Source organism: Phyllostomus discolor, chromosome 3, assembly GCF_004126475.2.
Source record: "Phyllostomus discolor isolate MPI-MPIP mPhyDis1 chromosome 3, mPhyDis1.pri.v3, whole genome shotgun sequence".
Classification (NCBI taxonomy): Eukaryota; Metazoa; Chordata; class Mammalia; order Chiroptera; family Phyllostomidae; genus Phyllostomus; species Phyllostomus discolor.
The window spans coordinates 116408696-116424252 of record NC_040905.2 but is presented as its reverse complement, the minus strand read 5'-3'; the positions used below and the strand labels follow the sequence as shown (position 1 = coordinate 116424252).

General features: G+C 59.4%; 2 protein-coding genes across 5 annotated transcripts in view; one reads left to right on the top strand and one right to left on the bottom strand.

Moving 5' to 3' along the window:
• The first annotated feature begins 328 nt into the window (after nucleotides 1-328).
• On the top strand, nucleotides 329-8708 carry MPG (N-methylpurine DNA glycosylase). Its single transcript, XM_028514990.2, has 4 exons — nucleotides 329-473; nucleotides 2560-2787; nucleotides 5472-5676; nucleotides 8264-8708. The coding sequence occupies exons 1-4, from the start codon at nucleotides 450-452 to the stop codon at nucleotides 8638-8640; spliced, it is 834 nt and encodes a 277-aa protein (XP_028370791.1). The 5' UTR covers nucleotides 329-449; the 3' UTR covers nucleotides 8641-8708.
• NPRL3 (NPR3 like, GATOR1 complex subunit) overlaps nucleotides 8630-15557 on the bottom strand; it is a 46025-nt gene continuing 39097 nt past the window's right edge. For all 4 annotated transcript variants that reach the window (XM_028514962.2, XM_028514957.2, XM_028514980.2 and 1 more), the window contains 5 exons: nucleotides 13979-14085; nucleotides 13336-13465; nucleotides 11195-11384; nucleotides 10339-10531; nucleotides 8630-9485 (listed from right to left, as the gene is read on the bottom strand). In XM_028514962.2, coding sequence (XP_028370763.1) covers nucleotides 9320-9485; nucleotides 10339-10531; nucleotides 11195-11384; nucleotides 13336-13465; nucleotides 13979-14085 — 786 coding nt within the window. In that variant the 3' untranslated portion in view covers nucleotides 8630-9319. The remainder of the gene's footprint in view (nucleotides 9486-10338; nucleotides 10532-11194; nucleotides 11385-13335; nucleotides 13466-13978; nucleotides 14086-15557) is intronic.

Genomic DNA, 15557 nt, shown 5'->3' with positions numbered 1-15557 from the left:
GGTGGAGAACCCAGCTGGGTTCCACGGCCCTGGGGAAAGCAAAGTGCAAGAAGGCCGGGGGCAGGTCACTGGGAGCGGCGTCGCAGTGAGGAAGATCTCGCCCCAACCCCAGACGCCTTCCTCCGCTTCTCACACCACAGTGCCCCAGCAGTCGCGGGTTTTTATCCAGGATGGGAGGTGGGGCGCCTGGCAACAGGACCTCCGGATAGCCTGGGTCCCGCGCAGCCACCCCCGTATGGCTGCACCCCGACCCCGCCTATGGGGCGGAGTCCACGCCCAACGCCGGTGGCCGCTCCCCCGAGGCTTCCGTCCTCCTCCGCGCAGGCGCCGGCTCCACCCCCGGGCCGGGGAGGTGCTTCCGGGGTTGGCTCCTGGGTGGGCTTCGATCCGGGGTGGTCTTCGACCCGGGGTGGTCTTAGACCCAGAAGAGTCCCGGTCTGAGCCGCGGGATGCCAGTGCGTAGCGGGACGCAGGTGAGCCCGCTTCTCGCTCCACGCACAGCCGAGGGGCATTCTCCGAGGGTGAAACTCTTACCCGGAGTCGCACGATCCTCGGGAAACTAGTAACGTGCTCACGGCGGGCCTCCGACAGGGTCTGCGGTTCCCAGGCGAGCGCCCATGGGCGGGCTCGGGCTCGCGGCTAGGCTCCATTTTCCAGAAGTAAAGTCGAGACCCGGTCCGAGGTCTCCAAGCAGGTCTGGGAGGATACCCCGACACTGGTGAAATGCCAGCACGTAGGCCCAGGTCAAATGTCCCCTCCCCGAGGAGCCAGCCTGCAGACAGAAGTGACCATGGGGGTGGCCTAGCAGTTAGCTCTAGTGTCTATCACAGCAGAGAAATGTCCTTTATTTACTGATTCTATATTTCCCGGGTTCTGATGGAAGGCTGGCGGGTCCCTTGGAGACCTCCATCCAGGCCAGGCCCTCCCAGCCTGGAAGAGACTTGTCTCCAGGTTTTGCCCGGAGGTACCCCCGGTGGACTCTGTTTCTCACTTCCATTCACTGATCAGCACTTGCTGCATGCCGATCAGGGGCTTGCCTGGATTCTCTCGTGTAAAGTGTACATGTTGGTTCCCTTACCACAGACGGGGAAACAGAGGTGGACACCCTTCAGTCATTTTCTGGGGGGGGGGGGCGGGCTTCTCACCCAGGGAACCCTCATTTCTAACCAGGGCCAGGTGACACATGTCAGGCGCCCAGGTGCACGGTTTGAGGCAGCATTCACCCTTGGGTGCAACAGCAGGGTTACCCCATTGCTCAGCTCTCGGGCTATGCAGCCTGCACAACATTCACTACAAAGGCCTGTGAGGCAGCGTGGAATCCCAGGTCTGTAATGGGGAGGCTAAGGCCTCTCTGAGCCTCAGTCCCTGGACAGCCACATGAATCCCCCACCACCCAGGGTGGGCCGGGGCAGAGACCCAGAATGACCCAAGTAACAAGAGGCAGGCCAGGGGCCAAACTCGGGGCAAGAGCAGGGGCCGAGGCGTCCTGGAGTCTGAGCCCATGGTAGGTATTGGCAGATGGGCAGGACTGCAAAGACGGTCACGTCAGCGTCCATTCTCAGCAGACTGGCGGTCTCCGCTGGACATGGAATGTCAGCACTTATGTTAAAAATAAGGGGTCTGTCACATGTTAGGGAGACGGGTACTGCTGAAGATCAGCCCTTGAGGATGGTGTTTCCAGGCTCTGATGCTCACCTGCTCCCTTTATTCACCCCTGCTCTTCAGAGGTCAGCTGTTCCTAGAGCAGCCACCTGTGTGTGCTCAGATTCCCTCGGGCGGGGTGGGGGCAGGGCAGAGGCCTCATGGCAGGTAGGAGGCGGAAATCGTGCAGGTTCTCGGCAGATCCTCCTCATCCCTCAGGAGACCTCTCCTTTGCCCTACTTGTTCCCTGTCATCCTGACATCCTGGGTCATGAGGCAGAGAACAGTTGGGGACTCACTGGCGGCGGGGGGGTGGGTCATGAGCTTGGAATGGGGCCAAGCAGAGGGTTAGCCTGGCATTCACCCACCTGCGTGTGTCAGACCTGAGCCATTCTGAGGCAGAGTCTGGCACCGCGGCTGTGTCAGCTGGGGTCAGGGCATGGATGGCCCACAATCCATTCCTCTACCAAATTCTTGGTTAAGGTCGGGTGCAAAGGGCAGGGTTCCAGAAACAAGCTCAGAAGTTCATTTGGGATCCTCGTAATAAATGGGAACCGAAGGATACCAGCCTTCCTGTCCCAGGCTCTCGTGCCCACTGTCCCCTCCCTGGGCCCTGCAGCCCTTTTGCCGCTGCGTTACACACCTTCTGCATGTGGCCGTCGTGCAAAGCAGAGTGGCCGCCCTGTCACCACTGCCACCAACCTTTCCTTACACGCATTCCTTTCCCAACGCCTCCCGGGGCCCAGCAAGGGGGTGAGGATGTCAGGTCTGTGTGTACAAAACGTCTCCCTCACGTTGCAGGGGAGGAAACTGAGGCAGGCAGTCACATACAGCCCCGAAGCTCTGCAAGGCTGACTTTTCCGCACAGTCCTCTGCCCGCTCCTGTTCAGGCGCTTTATTTTGTCCTTTCCCCTTACAGCTTTCCCGCAAACTGGGGCAAAAAAAGCAGCGAAGAACTTCAGAGGCAGAGCAGCATCAGAGCCCACCAGGTGCATCCCAAACGCCTCCTCCCAAGGAGCCCCGCCTGGATCTGCCCATGACCCTGGGCCCCCAGCGCAGTATCTATTTTTCAAACCGCCCTGCTCGACTGGGATTAGAATTTTTCGACCAGCCTCCAGTCTCCCTGGCCCAGGCATTTCTAGGACAGGTAACGTAGACATAGTGAAGTGGTCTGTGCTGAAGTGGTCCTCACCGTGCAGTGTCTATGGCCCCCAGACCCCTCAGCACTGGGCTCATGCCCCAGACTTGGTCCTGCTTGTCCTCACACAGTTGGCTGCTTTGACACTTGTTACTGGATAGCTTCGCCTCAGTCATCTGAGGCAGGGGCAGGCCGGGATCAGCTGGGAAGAATGCTGAGATTGTTAGCGGTGTCTGCTGCTGGGAGGGGCAGGGGAGCCACTGTCTGCCTGCTTGCCTGCCCTCTCTGGGCCCTGAGGACATCAGCTCTCTCCACCTGATTGCCCTCAGGGCAGGTTTCTTTCAATTGCCGGCCAGGTGTCTGTGAGGGGCTAACTTTGCCTGCCCTGTCCCCTGACACAGAGCCCATCTGTAGCGTTCACTGCTTTTAGAGAAAGAAGGGGAAGAGGAACATCGGTTGGTTGCCTCCCAAACACACCCAGACCTGGGACTGACCCTGCAATCTAGGCATGTGCCCAGACTAGGAATCGAACCTGCAACCTTTTGGTTACAGGGTGAAGCTCCAACCAACTGAGACACACCGGCAAGGGCAGTGGTTACAGCTTTTAGCCACATTAGAGTGGCAGCCGTGGCCCACAGACTGCCTGTGTCAGGACTGCTTTGGCAGCCGCCTCCTCACCTCGGCAGCTCACAGGGCCAGTGCTGGCTCCCCGGTGACCCCTGTGGCTCAGAGCAGGCCCAGGGCCGGGACTGGGAAGCAGGGGCCCTACTGGGCCCCTGTGCCAGCAGCAGTGCAGTTTCGGCCACATCTGTCTGGAACACGGTCCGGGTGTCGTTCCTGGCTGTCAGACTCAGGCCTGGTGTTCTGGTCCTTTCAGAGAGTTCATGCCTACCCCGCGTCATTTCATGAGGCTACCTTACGTTGAAACGGTGAAGGTGAATCAGTTTCTGTAACTAACAGAAAAATTGGTGCCAGGAAGTGGGTGCCCAAAGGAACAGACCCTATGTGGGCCAGTGGGGTGTAACCTAAAGTGGGACTTAGTGGGCAGGGGCCAGGTCTGTTCCCATGAGAATGCTTTCAGCTGCAAGGGCTGCGAGAGCTGCATGGAGAGCCCTCGGTAATGAGGGTTTAGGATCTCACACACAGTGGCACGGGGCCCACAGGCCTCTGAGGGTCCCACTCTCCCTTCAGGCCCCCATGTGCCCACTGAGCTAGAGGGCGGACAGGGCAGCATCCAGCAGGGAAGGAGGTGCTTCACCCTGTGTCCCTGGAGCCTCTTTACAACCTCCCATGGCTGTCCCTGCAGACCCCTTGGCCAGGCTCGAGTCAGCCCTCTGCAGAGCATTGCAAGGAGCAATGAGCTGCCGTGATACCATGCTCAAGTCAGCCTCCTGTCTGAGAAGGGTGCTGCCTGCCCCGGCACCCTCCCGCCTTGAGGAGGAGACGTGTTTGTAGTGGGCATGGGGGCACTCAGTGTCTACTACCTGGAAATCTTATCAGAGTGAAATTCAAAGCAGGAAATTCAAATTAAAACAATGACAGTGAGAAAAGGGCCTCCTCTCCAGAAGGGCAGCGGCCCCCAGTGTGCCTCCTGCAAGTGTGGAAACACGAAGAGTGAAGCCAATAAAGGAACGCCCTCTTTGATCTGGAAAGATGGAAGTGAGCCCTCAGCTGTGATGGAACAGAGCCTCCCTGTCTTGCCTGGAGATGGACATTGGGGGGGGCATCAACTCCCCTCTTCCCTGTCTCCAGGAAGCACCACCCCCCCTTGTGCCTGGGCTTCAGCACGCTCCTCCCAGCCCCGGGGCACTGACCCTGGCTGCGGACACACTGGGCTCCCTGGGCTGAGGCAGGGGTGGCCTGGCCTAAGAACAGGGCAGATGCTGTGGACATCCCTGGGGAGGGGCTGCCCCCAGAATCCCACTGTGAACCCTGGTCAAGCTGGGTCTAGGGCTCTGAACCCTGGGCATAACTGCTGCCCATCCCCAGGGTCATACTGTGCCGTGCAGCCAAGACGGTCGCCCCTCGGGGCAGAAGGCTCCAGGCAAGGGAGGACTGACTCCCTGGCTTGTCCAGCACTGCACAGGCCCTCTCTGGCTCCCCTGGCTGCTCTCCGAGGTGCCCTGCTGGCCTGAGAGCACCCACCCCGCCAGTGACGACCTCTGGCAACTGCACCCTGTCCTCGGCTGGCCCGTCCCTTCCTGGCCCACTGCACACTGACCCCATGCCTTGTGGAGCTGGCTACACCCCAGGCCACGGTTCAGGTTAGGAGTGCTACAGGGCAGCTGGTCCTGCTGCTCAGAAAGGCCTTTCAGAGCTGGTAGGTGGGAGCTGAGCGTGACAGTGCTTCGTGGTTATTCCACAGGCTCCAGGGTGTCCCAGGCAGCCACGTGAGGACACCACAGCGGTGCCCTCCGTGCTGCCCTGCCCCAGCCTAAGCATGGAAGTTCAGGGGGACTTGGGTGCAGGTGGGGCAGTATGACGGAGGGCCCCCCTGAGAGGACATGGAGTGCACGAAATCCCTGGTGCAGGTTCACAGCCCAGCGAAGGCCAGGGCTTGAGATGGCTGTAATCTATGGACAGGACTCTCAGTGAGCAAAGCCTGTTGTCTGGTGGCCCAGCCAGACAGAGGGGACGTTGGGAGGAAACGGGCAGGCCCCAGTGTGCCCTGAGCCGACCCCGACTGCCCACAGGTCTTGGTCCGGCAACTCGATGATGGCACAGAGCTTCGTGGCCGCATTGTGGAGACTGAGGCGTACTTGGGGCCAGAGGACGAAGCTGCCCACTCAAGGGGCGGCCGGCAGACACCCCGCAACCGCAGCATGTTCATGAAACCGGGGACCCTGTATGTGTACCTCATCTATGGCATGTACTTCTGCATGAATGTCTCCAGCCAAGGTGAGCAGTGCCGGGGGCTGGAGCAGGAGGCCTGGTCCCAGCCCCTGGCAGGTAGCTGGGAGGCCCCTGAGAGGACCAGGGTAAGGCAGGTGTTTGAGCAAAGAGGCGCCAGTGCTAGGCCACATCAGGGTTTCAGGAGCTCTGGCTGTGTTCACGGGGTGATCACAGGGGCCGAGCCCCATTAGAGGTCGTGGGTTGGCCTGGACACAGAGCAGACAGGTTCGGTTCCATGAGGCGCCACTATGTGAGGAGCTCAGAGCCGGCAGCACGGATGGCCCAGGGTAGACTTGGGAAGGGCTGGCTGTGGCAGTGACAGGAGCCTTGCCAGGCTGCCTGTTACCGGGTCTGAATCAAGAGTTCTCAACTGGAGCTGAGTCTGCCACCCTGGGGGACACCAGGCAGTGCCTGCAGACACTTCTGGTCATCACGGCTGGTGGGATGCAGCTCACAGTGCACGGGAGATGCCCCCACCACAGAAAACTGTCCGCCCCAAACATCAGTAGGGTAAAGGGAGATGCTGTTCTAGAGCTCCCAGGAGAGCCCACTCACCTCGTGGGGCCTGCCGGGGAAGCCCTGCCCTCTGGGAGCGGGCGGCTGTCCTCTCTGTGGTCTGTGCTCAGAAGAAACTGCCCGTACCAACTGGCCAGAGACTGGGTAGGAGCACGGCCTGCCCAGCCGCTCTAGCTGGCTAGTCCCAGTGTCTGTCTGCCCAGCCTCCCCTGGCTGGTCCCAGGGTGAACGAATGCTTGAGGCCAGTGAGGGGATGAGTTCGGGTGTGCTGTAAGTCAGACATGTTTGCTGAGTGACTCAACAGGGGGCCATGGTCGCCCAGAGACGGCAGCTGGGGATATTCAATGCTACAGCTGCAGGGGCGAGAGCAAGGGGTAACCCATGGCACAAAAAGGGTATTGATGGAAATGTCAAGGATAGTGGGGATCACCCCATGGGGCCCTTCTATCACCCTGGAGAGCTTTTGTTGGTCTGGAGCATTTCTTTGGCAGTGAAACCAACAGCCTCATGTAAAGTGGGCCTGAACTCGGATAAGGAGAGGGACTGAGTCCAGAGATGCCTGGGGCTGTGATCAGCGGGGGAGGGAGGAGCCAGGGCTTCTGAGGGCAGACAGTGCAGATGTGGGAGGTGGCATACTACTTTCTGGACAAATGACCAAGATGCCCCAGAACACCTAGTTCAGGGGGAGGGGAGCAGGAAACCACATCTGTAGAGTCAGGGCCAAAGCCAAAGGTTATCCCAGTACATCAAGGGAGAAGGGAGGCGAAGTGTATCACCCGCAGGGCAGTGGCAGTACAGAAAGGGCCAGAAGAGCAGAGAGGGGAGATTGCTGAGGCCAAGCAGGCGGTGTGGGCGAAGGAGCAGGGGTGGGACTGGACACTCGGTGGGAAAGGTCAGGGTGTTGTGATTTTACTCAGGGTGCGGGCCTCAGACGTGCTCCAGGAGCAGGGTATGGGTGATGGGTGGGGTAGGCTGCTCCTCGGACCCATCTGGGGGCTTAGTGGGACAGTGAGGGATGTCACACCCCCAGCAGCTCGGGGTGGACACACATAGCCCAGCTGGGAAGGGCCCCGGAACTACAGAGCAATTCGAACTTCAAGTCCTTGCTTGTCCTTAGGTGTACTGTGAGTTCCTTTGAATACTGGCTGGTTAAAAGCATCTGCTCACAAAAACCCCACTTGCCAGCTGCTGCTGGTGCAGGAGGGTGTAGCTGCTGTGTCCACTCAGGGCCAGCTCCTGGGTGCTGATGAGGCCTGCATGGTGAGGCCCAAGAGTGGGGACCAGCCTGGCCCTCCCTCAGGCTGAGCCATCAGACTCCGAGGGGGAAGGGTAGGCCATAGTGTCTCAGGAGAGTGGCCTTGCTGGGACTGGGGTTCTTCTGGCCCCCATCCAGGTAGTCACCACCCCTAGCCATGCAGGGCTAAGGGAATTTGGACAAATGTGTCTTCTTGGGCCCCAGGTGTCAGTTTGCTGCCTGGCCTTTGAAGTAGCCTGGCCTGGTCAGGGAGGGTTGGGCCACAGGGGATCCCAAGGGAGGTGAGGGGCACTATCAGCAGACACCTCCTTCTACCCGGTCAGTCTCCCCACTGGGTCATGGGGTGGGGCTCACCCAGCATCCTGTGAACACTGGTAGCTACTCTGAGCCAAACTTCTGGCTTGCCCAACAGGTCCTGAATGAGCAGAGGCAGGTGGGGGACTCTGGGGCCAGTCCAAGATCTGGGCCAGTCCAGGACCTTCCAGCTTCCTGGTGGGGTCACCCATGCCCAAGGAGAACCGGCTGTCTAAGGTTTTCTTGGCCAGACTCAGAGCTGCTGATCACCAAACCAGAGAAGCAAAAAGGAAGCCCACCACAAGCACTCACTAAGCATTTTTGCTGGTTCTCCCAGCTGGTGTTTAGGCCCTCTGGCTCCATGGGGGCCCCACGGGTGCAGGTGTGCGGGAAGGAGAGGCAGGCCGAGAGGAGGGTCAGGACAGTAAATGAGTACAGGAGTGCTTGTGAAGGCAGCTGCGCCGTCCCTGCAGCACTGTTGTGCCCCAGGGTGGGGAGGCCGAAACAATCTGTCTGTCTGTCTCACAGGAGATGGGGCATGTGTCCTGCTGCGAGCGCTGGAGCCCCTGGAAGGCCTAGAGACCATGCGGCAGCTTCGCAGTACCTACCGGAGAGCCAGCACAGGCCGGGCCCTCAAAGACCGCGATCTCTGCAGCGGCCCCTCCAAGCTCTGTCAGGCCCTGGCCATTGATAAGAGCTTCGACCAACGTGACCTCACCAAGGACAAGGCCATGTGGCTAGAGCACGGCCCGCCGCAGCCCAGGGAGCCAGCTGTGGTGGCGGCAGCCCGAGTGGGCATCGGCAGTGCAGGGGAGTGGGCCCAGAAGCCCCTGCGCTTCTATATCCAGGGCAGCCCCTGGGTCAGTGTGATAGACAGAGCAGCTGAGAGGGATGCACAGGTCTGAGCAAGAGCCTGCTCAGAACAAGCCTTTTAATTGTTTAAAACCCAAATAAACACTTCATTTCTAGAAAACGTGTTGCTTGTGTCTTGACCAGAGGGCCCCCCCCCCACTGCCCCATAACGATCAGCTTCCTCCAGGATGGGGATGGCGGGGCCCTGCGAGTGCCCTGCCGCAGGGTAGAGAGCCTGGCCCAGTGCAGACACGCCCTTCCTCCGGCCTGTTGTGGGCCCCTGCACTCCCCTCTGCTGCACCCCGGGGCCAAGGAAGCAGTGTGGATCAGCCCGGGCCCTCGTGCCTCACGTGGCAAAGGGTGTGGGGGTGGCTTGGCCATGAGCTTCCTGGTGGCTACACAGGGCTGTGGTGAGGGCCAGGCCAGGAAATGCCCATGGGCTAGGAGGAATGGGACAGTGCCGGGCCACACAGGATGGGCCAGGCACGTGACCCTCAGGCTTGGAAGGGCAGCAGTGGAGGAGCCGAGGAACACAGGCTGGACTGGAAGGTCAAAGAAACATGTGACCCAAATCTGTGTGGGAAGCACGCGGGCCTCACTCAGCATGAGTCCTGAACGCCTCCTCCGCTCAGAGCCTCACTTCCTCAGCTCAGACACTGGGCCAGTTTTGAGGACTAGATGAGTGACACGCCCCCACCGGCTGCAGCAGTCTGCCTCTGCGTCCGCCCAGGCTCACGTGAGCAGCGCCTGGAAGACGGCGATGACCGGGTCCTCATGGGTAGTCACCACCAGCACGCTGCGGAACTTGTCGAAGAGCATGAGCAGCTGGGAGCGCCTCGTGTTCTCGTTGTACATGATCTCCTCTAGGTGGTGGCGGCCTCGGAAGTACTGCAGGAGCCTAGAGGGGGGGATGGCACAGCCCAGGCTGGCCTCTGTCTGAGCAGCCCATGGGCCCAATCAGAGCGGGTGGAGGGGTCTCAGAGGCCTAGGGGAGCAGCTGTCCATGACTCCCCCAACAGGAGCAGGCAGATGTCCTGGACCCATTGCCCACCATGGTCCCCTGAAGTGAGTCCGTGAGGACATGTGGCTGTCCAAACCCAGAGCACGCAGGTCACATCCACCCCCAGCACTCTGACACGCATGAGGCAGCACAGGGCTGGTCTGCCAGAGGCTTCTCTTTCATGCCACTGCAGCAGCGAGGCCCCTGTGGTTCTGGATCCAAATGGGGTCACCGCTTAGGGGGTGTCTGCAACTGGGGCTGAGCAAAGACCTAGACCAGCTGCCTGGCATGTGGTTCTTAACTGGGGGCTCAGTCCCTGGCAGCCTGACCTCTTCCAGAAGACCGCACACCTGCAGTGCCCCCCAAGTCAGGGCGGGTGTGACCAAGTCTGTGTCACCTATAATATGGATTCTCCCACCCCTAGGCTGAGTCCTAGGAAAAATCCCTGCCAAGCCTCATGAGGATGAGAACTTGCTGCCCCGCCCTAAGAAGTGACAAGAAACACTCAGAAGTACTGGTGATACTCCCAACGACAGAGGCACCAGACCCGGAGTCTCAGCAACAGACTGAACCCCCCATGCCGGGCACAAACGGACCAGGCAGGGACACCCAAGTGCACGAGACGTCACCTCAACCAGTGAGTGCTGTTTGTCATCAATGGGTTTCAGTTGGGGTGTGCTGAGTAGGCCCCCATCCGCTTCCTGTCCTGACCCTGGACTCGGGCCCAGCCCCAGCAGTCACCCGCACCCACCTGGCAAACATGCGGAGGTCCTCGGGGTTCTGGGCCGCAGGCACACTGAGGACGGCTGCCCGCTCGTGCTCTGACAGGCTGGCCAGCAGGTTCTCTGTCATCCTCTTGTTCAGCGGGGAGTCCCCACTGGGGAGCAGCTCTGCGCTGGAGTTGTCCATGCTGGGGCTCGTGAGCGTCATGTCGTCGCTGCTGGCTGTGAGTGGGCACGGGTCAGGGAGCAGTCGGTCCCCCAAGGACACCCCCACCCGACATGGAAGATGAAGAGCCCTGGGCAGGCCAGGTCCTTGCACTGAGCCTGAAGCCCAAGGTCAGGCCTCAGCTTGGGGAGGCGCTGCCCGAAAAACCTTCCTGCCCTTCCTCTCCTCCAAGCCCAGAGACCTGGAGCTGGGCAATGCACTACTGCCTCTGGGGCACAGTATGGCCACACAGCTCTTTCAAGAAGGGACCATGACAGTCACTGTCTCTTCATAGGCCTGGGGTAGAGGTTTCAACTGTCCTGCCAGTGATGGTGATGGTGATGGACATGGCAGGCCGGGGGCAGGCTGCGGGCAGGCTGCTCCTGACGGGAACAAGCCCCTGCTCAAGAGCCCAAAGGTACAGCTTCCTCCTCAGAGCCAAAGATGTACAGGGAAGTGGGGGAGGGGTCTCCCGGGCTCCTTTAAGGAAGGCAGTCTGCAAGAGGACTGAGCTGCCTGCATGAGAGACAGGTATGTGTGCACGTGTGGCCATGAGAAGGTCCCTCAGTCGTTCCAGCAATGCCTTTGTTGGACCACCTGGCCACCATTCCCAGGCATCCCCTGGGTGCTCACTCCCCCACCCTGCCACCACAAAGATGCCCTGGGCAGGGGACTCCTACTTGGGGAGCCAAAGCTGAGGGCATTGGGCGTGCTGAGGCTGCGACCGCCGACCCTGGCAGTGAAGGGGACCTCCTCCTCCCGCAGGCGGGGCTCGTCCTGGCTGGGTGAGGCCATCAGGCAAACGTAGGTGTGCAGCTGGACCAGGAGCCTGTGCTGCAGCATCCACACCACCATCTGAATGAGCTGGGTCTGTAGGACAGACAGGGTGAGCTGGGCACAGGGAGAAGCTGGGCCCCACCACTGCCCTGTTCCCTTCCTGATAGGAATGGGGTGCCTTGGCCTAAGACACGACCCTCACAAGTCACCCTGGAAATCCAGGGGTGCACGAGCTCCAGAGGCTTGACTTAGGGCAGGGAGGCAGCTCCCACCTCAGAAAGGAGCTCTCAGCCACTGGCTGACTCTACGAGCCTAGCAGCCTCCAGGGAAGGCAGCGAGTCTAGGAGAGCAGCAGGGCCGTGGCGGCACTTGCTCCCACACACCTGGCTGCCCTAGCACCTGGCCTTTCTCGCTCAGAGCTGAGGACCAGGACCTGGGATGCGGAGGCCCATGTGCCCTCTCAGCTCTGAGCTGCCCCTCTTCTGCCTTGTGTCCCCAGCCAACTGGGCCCTGCCACTCGAGCCCACCACCACACAGAGCGGGGCCTGTAGGACCCTCTCCCTGTGGCCTGGACACTGTTCAGAAAGAAGCTGTGGGTAGCTGCCCTGAGAGTGGGAAGTCCTCTCCTCAGGAAAACCCAAAAGCATGCCCAGGGACAGGGACCCCTGCTGAGTTGTGTGGTCCCTAGCACATGTCATCCACCCGTCTCCCACAGGACAAGCAGCTGAGTAGTAGCAGTGAGGAACCCTGTGTGGGTGGAGCTCCAGCACCAGCAAGCAGGAAAATGCACTCGGACGGTGTCCATGTTCTCGGACACACAGGCACGGAAACGGGTACGCCATGGGTGTGTATGACCTGGTCACACCAAATAAAATTGACGAGGATTGTAAAACTTTAAATTCAGAAATAAAACAGAGGCTCCATAAGTACGGAGGAACATATTCCAGGCCTGAAGCAGGAGGGGTGAGAAGCAAGCAGCCTCACCCCAGGACTGTGCAGAACCAAACCCAGCTCCATCTGGGCCCCCTGACAAGGCATGAGACTGCCCCTCAGGCACAGCCTGAAAATTCCCCGGCCTTCCAGACCACCAGGAAACTTCTGTTGGGGAGGGGGAGGGTACAGATGCAAATGCGTCTTTCTTTCAGCGGGCATGGCCTGGCACAGTTCCTGGAGACCGCAGGCTCCATGAAAGACGGCATTTAGAACTCTGTCTCACGCAGCATCTAAATGAACTGAGGAACCGGGATCGCCTTCTCATTCACAATTTGACAAAGGAAAGGGCTTGCTTCTAAAAACTGGTTCTGCCTAACAGATCTGCTGCTTATTAAAGTAAATACTTTACTTTTGAAGACACAGCCTTAAGAACACCCAGCCCCAGCTCTGACACCTGTCCCATCTGGCACTGCCCTGGGTCTCTGCCCAGAGCCCCAGGAGCTCAGTTGGGGGAAGGTCCAGGCCACACCCAAGCCTCCCGCAGACACAGACAGAACTCACCCTACAGTTCTGCACACCTCACACCTCCCCAGAGCCCCTCCACCCACCCTTCACCCTGACCCAGGCCCATCCTCTCCATGTCCTCTTGGATGAGATTCTGGGTACCAGAGAGCCACCTGGACCAGGGCGGGGAGGGAAAAGGTGGGCAGGGCCCAGGCTCAGTGAAAACAAAACCAGTTCTGCCTCCTGCATCTGTGGGATCCAGGCCCAGAAGGGGCACCAGATGGCTCTGTCCTCCCAGCAAATATCAGCACTCTCCTGACCGGGCCTCCTACTGTGGTTTTAACCCTAACAACAACCCACTGCAGCCGGGTAGGCTCATGGGGGAGGGGGAGGAGGAACTTGGGATTGCCCAAGTGCTGGGTCGCTGGCCAAGCACCTGCAGGCTGGGGAGCCAGCTTTCTGTTACCCTGGTAGGGCACAGACCACCTACACGGCAAGCCCCCCCCCCCCCCCCCCCCCCGCTGGTCCCCCGACCAGAGCTAAGGGTGTGGCAGTATTGAGAGCCATTGGATCAGGTTCCTGGGCTCCCCTGGCTCCTGAGACTCACCTCTTGCACAGGGGGAGCGAGGGGGTTCCTAAATTCTGACAAGGAGACAGGCAAGGAGAACTTGGCGAGGACGGATGGCAGGTCATGAGACGGGAACTGGTGGGAGAACTGCTCCGCCAGCGGGGAGTACCTGGGGACAGGAGAGGCGAGTGTGCCCTTGAGCTCAGCGGCCGCCCCATCGTGATTCACGGCACTCACGCCCTTGCCGGGAGCCTGCAGCAGGCAGCAGGGACATGTGGCACGGGGGGTAGGTCAGGATGAGTGCGATGTGGACAGAGCCCAGTTGCCTTCCCTCAAGGGGCAGCAGAAGCCATGGGCACCGGCCACCCCAGAGTCCCTCTCGAGCCCCCAAATCAAGGCCAAGGCTCCTGACCTCCCATTGGACACACGATACAGAGCTCACGGGCTGTAGACATGGTAGGTGCAGGCCCTTCTTGGAGGCTGCAGGTACTGGAAAAGCACAGGCCCAGGGAGGGCCAGCTGGTGCTGGACCAGGCCAGAACTGGGACCTTGGCATGGCAGAGGCCAGGCATCTGGTCCAAGTGAAGGCCTGGCTGACCTGGAGAGTACCACCTGGAGGGCCCTGCCAACCACACCCCTTCCCATTCAGGGGCCCCGGGCCCTGGCAGCCAGACCTACTCACAGGCACACACTGGCGTTGGGGGAAAGCATGTAGACATTGTTCTCACACAGCGGGTAGATGATGATGGCCTTGCCCCAGTACACCAGGTGAGCCGCAAGCTGGAAAACCTGCAGGCAGAGGGGGCTGGCAGGATAGTGCCTGGGAGGCTGGCCCACAGAGGCGTCTTCCTTGACTGTGGGCACAGCCGGTGCACACAGCATTTCCTGTGCTCAGAGCAACAAGCCTTTTTATCACTGTTCCCTGTACAGTTTGGGGCTGTCATTTCCCGTCAGGGTCCTGTACTGCTCTGGCCGACACTGAGGAAAGGTCCCAGGAGCTTTTTAGGGACATTTAGGGCACCCAGGATCACAGAGTCAACTTGGCTGAACAAGGGACTTGGCTAGACACCCTGACAGAGGCAGGCTCCCCACTCCCACCATGACTCCAGCATGGGGATGGGCTTCCACATGCAGCGACTGTGGGGTCACTGGACACGCCTTCTACCCCACACACCCATCCCTGTGTCCCAGCATCCTGGAGAGTATCCCTTGCCCGGCTCTCCTGGACATCAGGATAGGCCACAGACAGACAGAGATGCCAGAAACCCCTCCCAGACTCACAAACGGAAGCCAGGTCTGAGAACATGGCATTGCCTTACTTCACGGAAAGAAAGGCACTGGGCACTTCTGACTTGGCATCATCCCAGGTGAGCACTTCCCCAGGTGAGCCTGCTGCCCTTCTTTACTAACACTGGGTGATTTCAAGGGGCTGAGTCACTCCTACCTGCATGCAATGCCTTCGACACTGTCAGGAACACCTCCGCCTTATTGCAGCACAAGGCCTCTAGTGGCACTACCAACTTGAACACGATGCAAATTTCAGTTCCATCACTGACCCTCTTCTCTCTCATCCCAAGTCCCACTGACATTCACTCTGAGGCAAGGACACGCCCACTTTCCTCCACCTCTGCCACCACCGTTCCTCAGTGGTCCTCACCTCCTGCCTCTCCCTATAGCCAGAGCACCATTCTGGAGACCAGAGATCTAAAATCACTACCACATGGTGGGGTCAAGGTACTGGCAGGCAACTCTCTGCTGTTCTGTGCCTCTGCTGGCTGCAGCATTCCTTGGCATGTGGCCACATCACAGTCACGTCCCCACCTCCTTTTCTGCAAATTTCCCTCTGCCTCCCTCTCACAAGGGCCCTTGAGCCTACACTGGGCCCACCCAGATGATATAGGACCAATGCCCCACCTCAAGATCCTTAATCATGTCTGTGAAGTCCCACACAAGGCCACATTCATAGGTCCCGTGGATTAGGACGTGGAGGTCTTTGAGCATTGTTCAGCCAATTGCAAGTAATGTACAATGTGACCCTAACTTTGTTATTAAAAAATAATGTGTTAACCTATGAGAAAAACCTGGAAGAATCTATAGTGGTTACATCTGTATGGGATGGTGGGGACTTTCTCTTTTTGTGTCTATAATTTGTATGCTATTTGAACTTTTATTTAAAAAAAACATATTAATTCTATCATGCAAAAAAAATATTCCAATACATTTACTTGTAGATGAGTGACTTAAAATGATCTGCTGACATT

What these genes read in the sequence shown, in the direction of transcription:
- MPG (XM_028514990.2), top strand. Translation starts at nt 450, where the DNA reads ATGCCAGTGCGTAGCGGGACGCAG. An exon ending in CCCAGGCATTTCTAGGACAG is followed by an intron (nt 2,788 to 5,471) that starts GTAACGTAGACA and finishes GACTGCCCACAG; the next exon opens with GTCTTGGTCCGGCAACTCGA. An exon ending in CATGAATGTCTCCAGCCAAG is followed by an intron (nt 5,677 to 8,263) that starts GTGAGCAGTGCC and finishes TCTGTCTCACAG; the next exon opens with GAGATGGGGCATGTGTCCTG.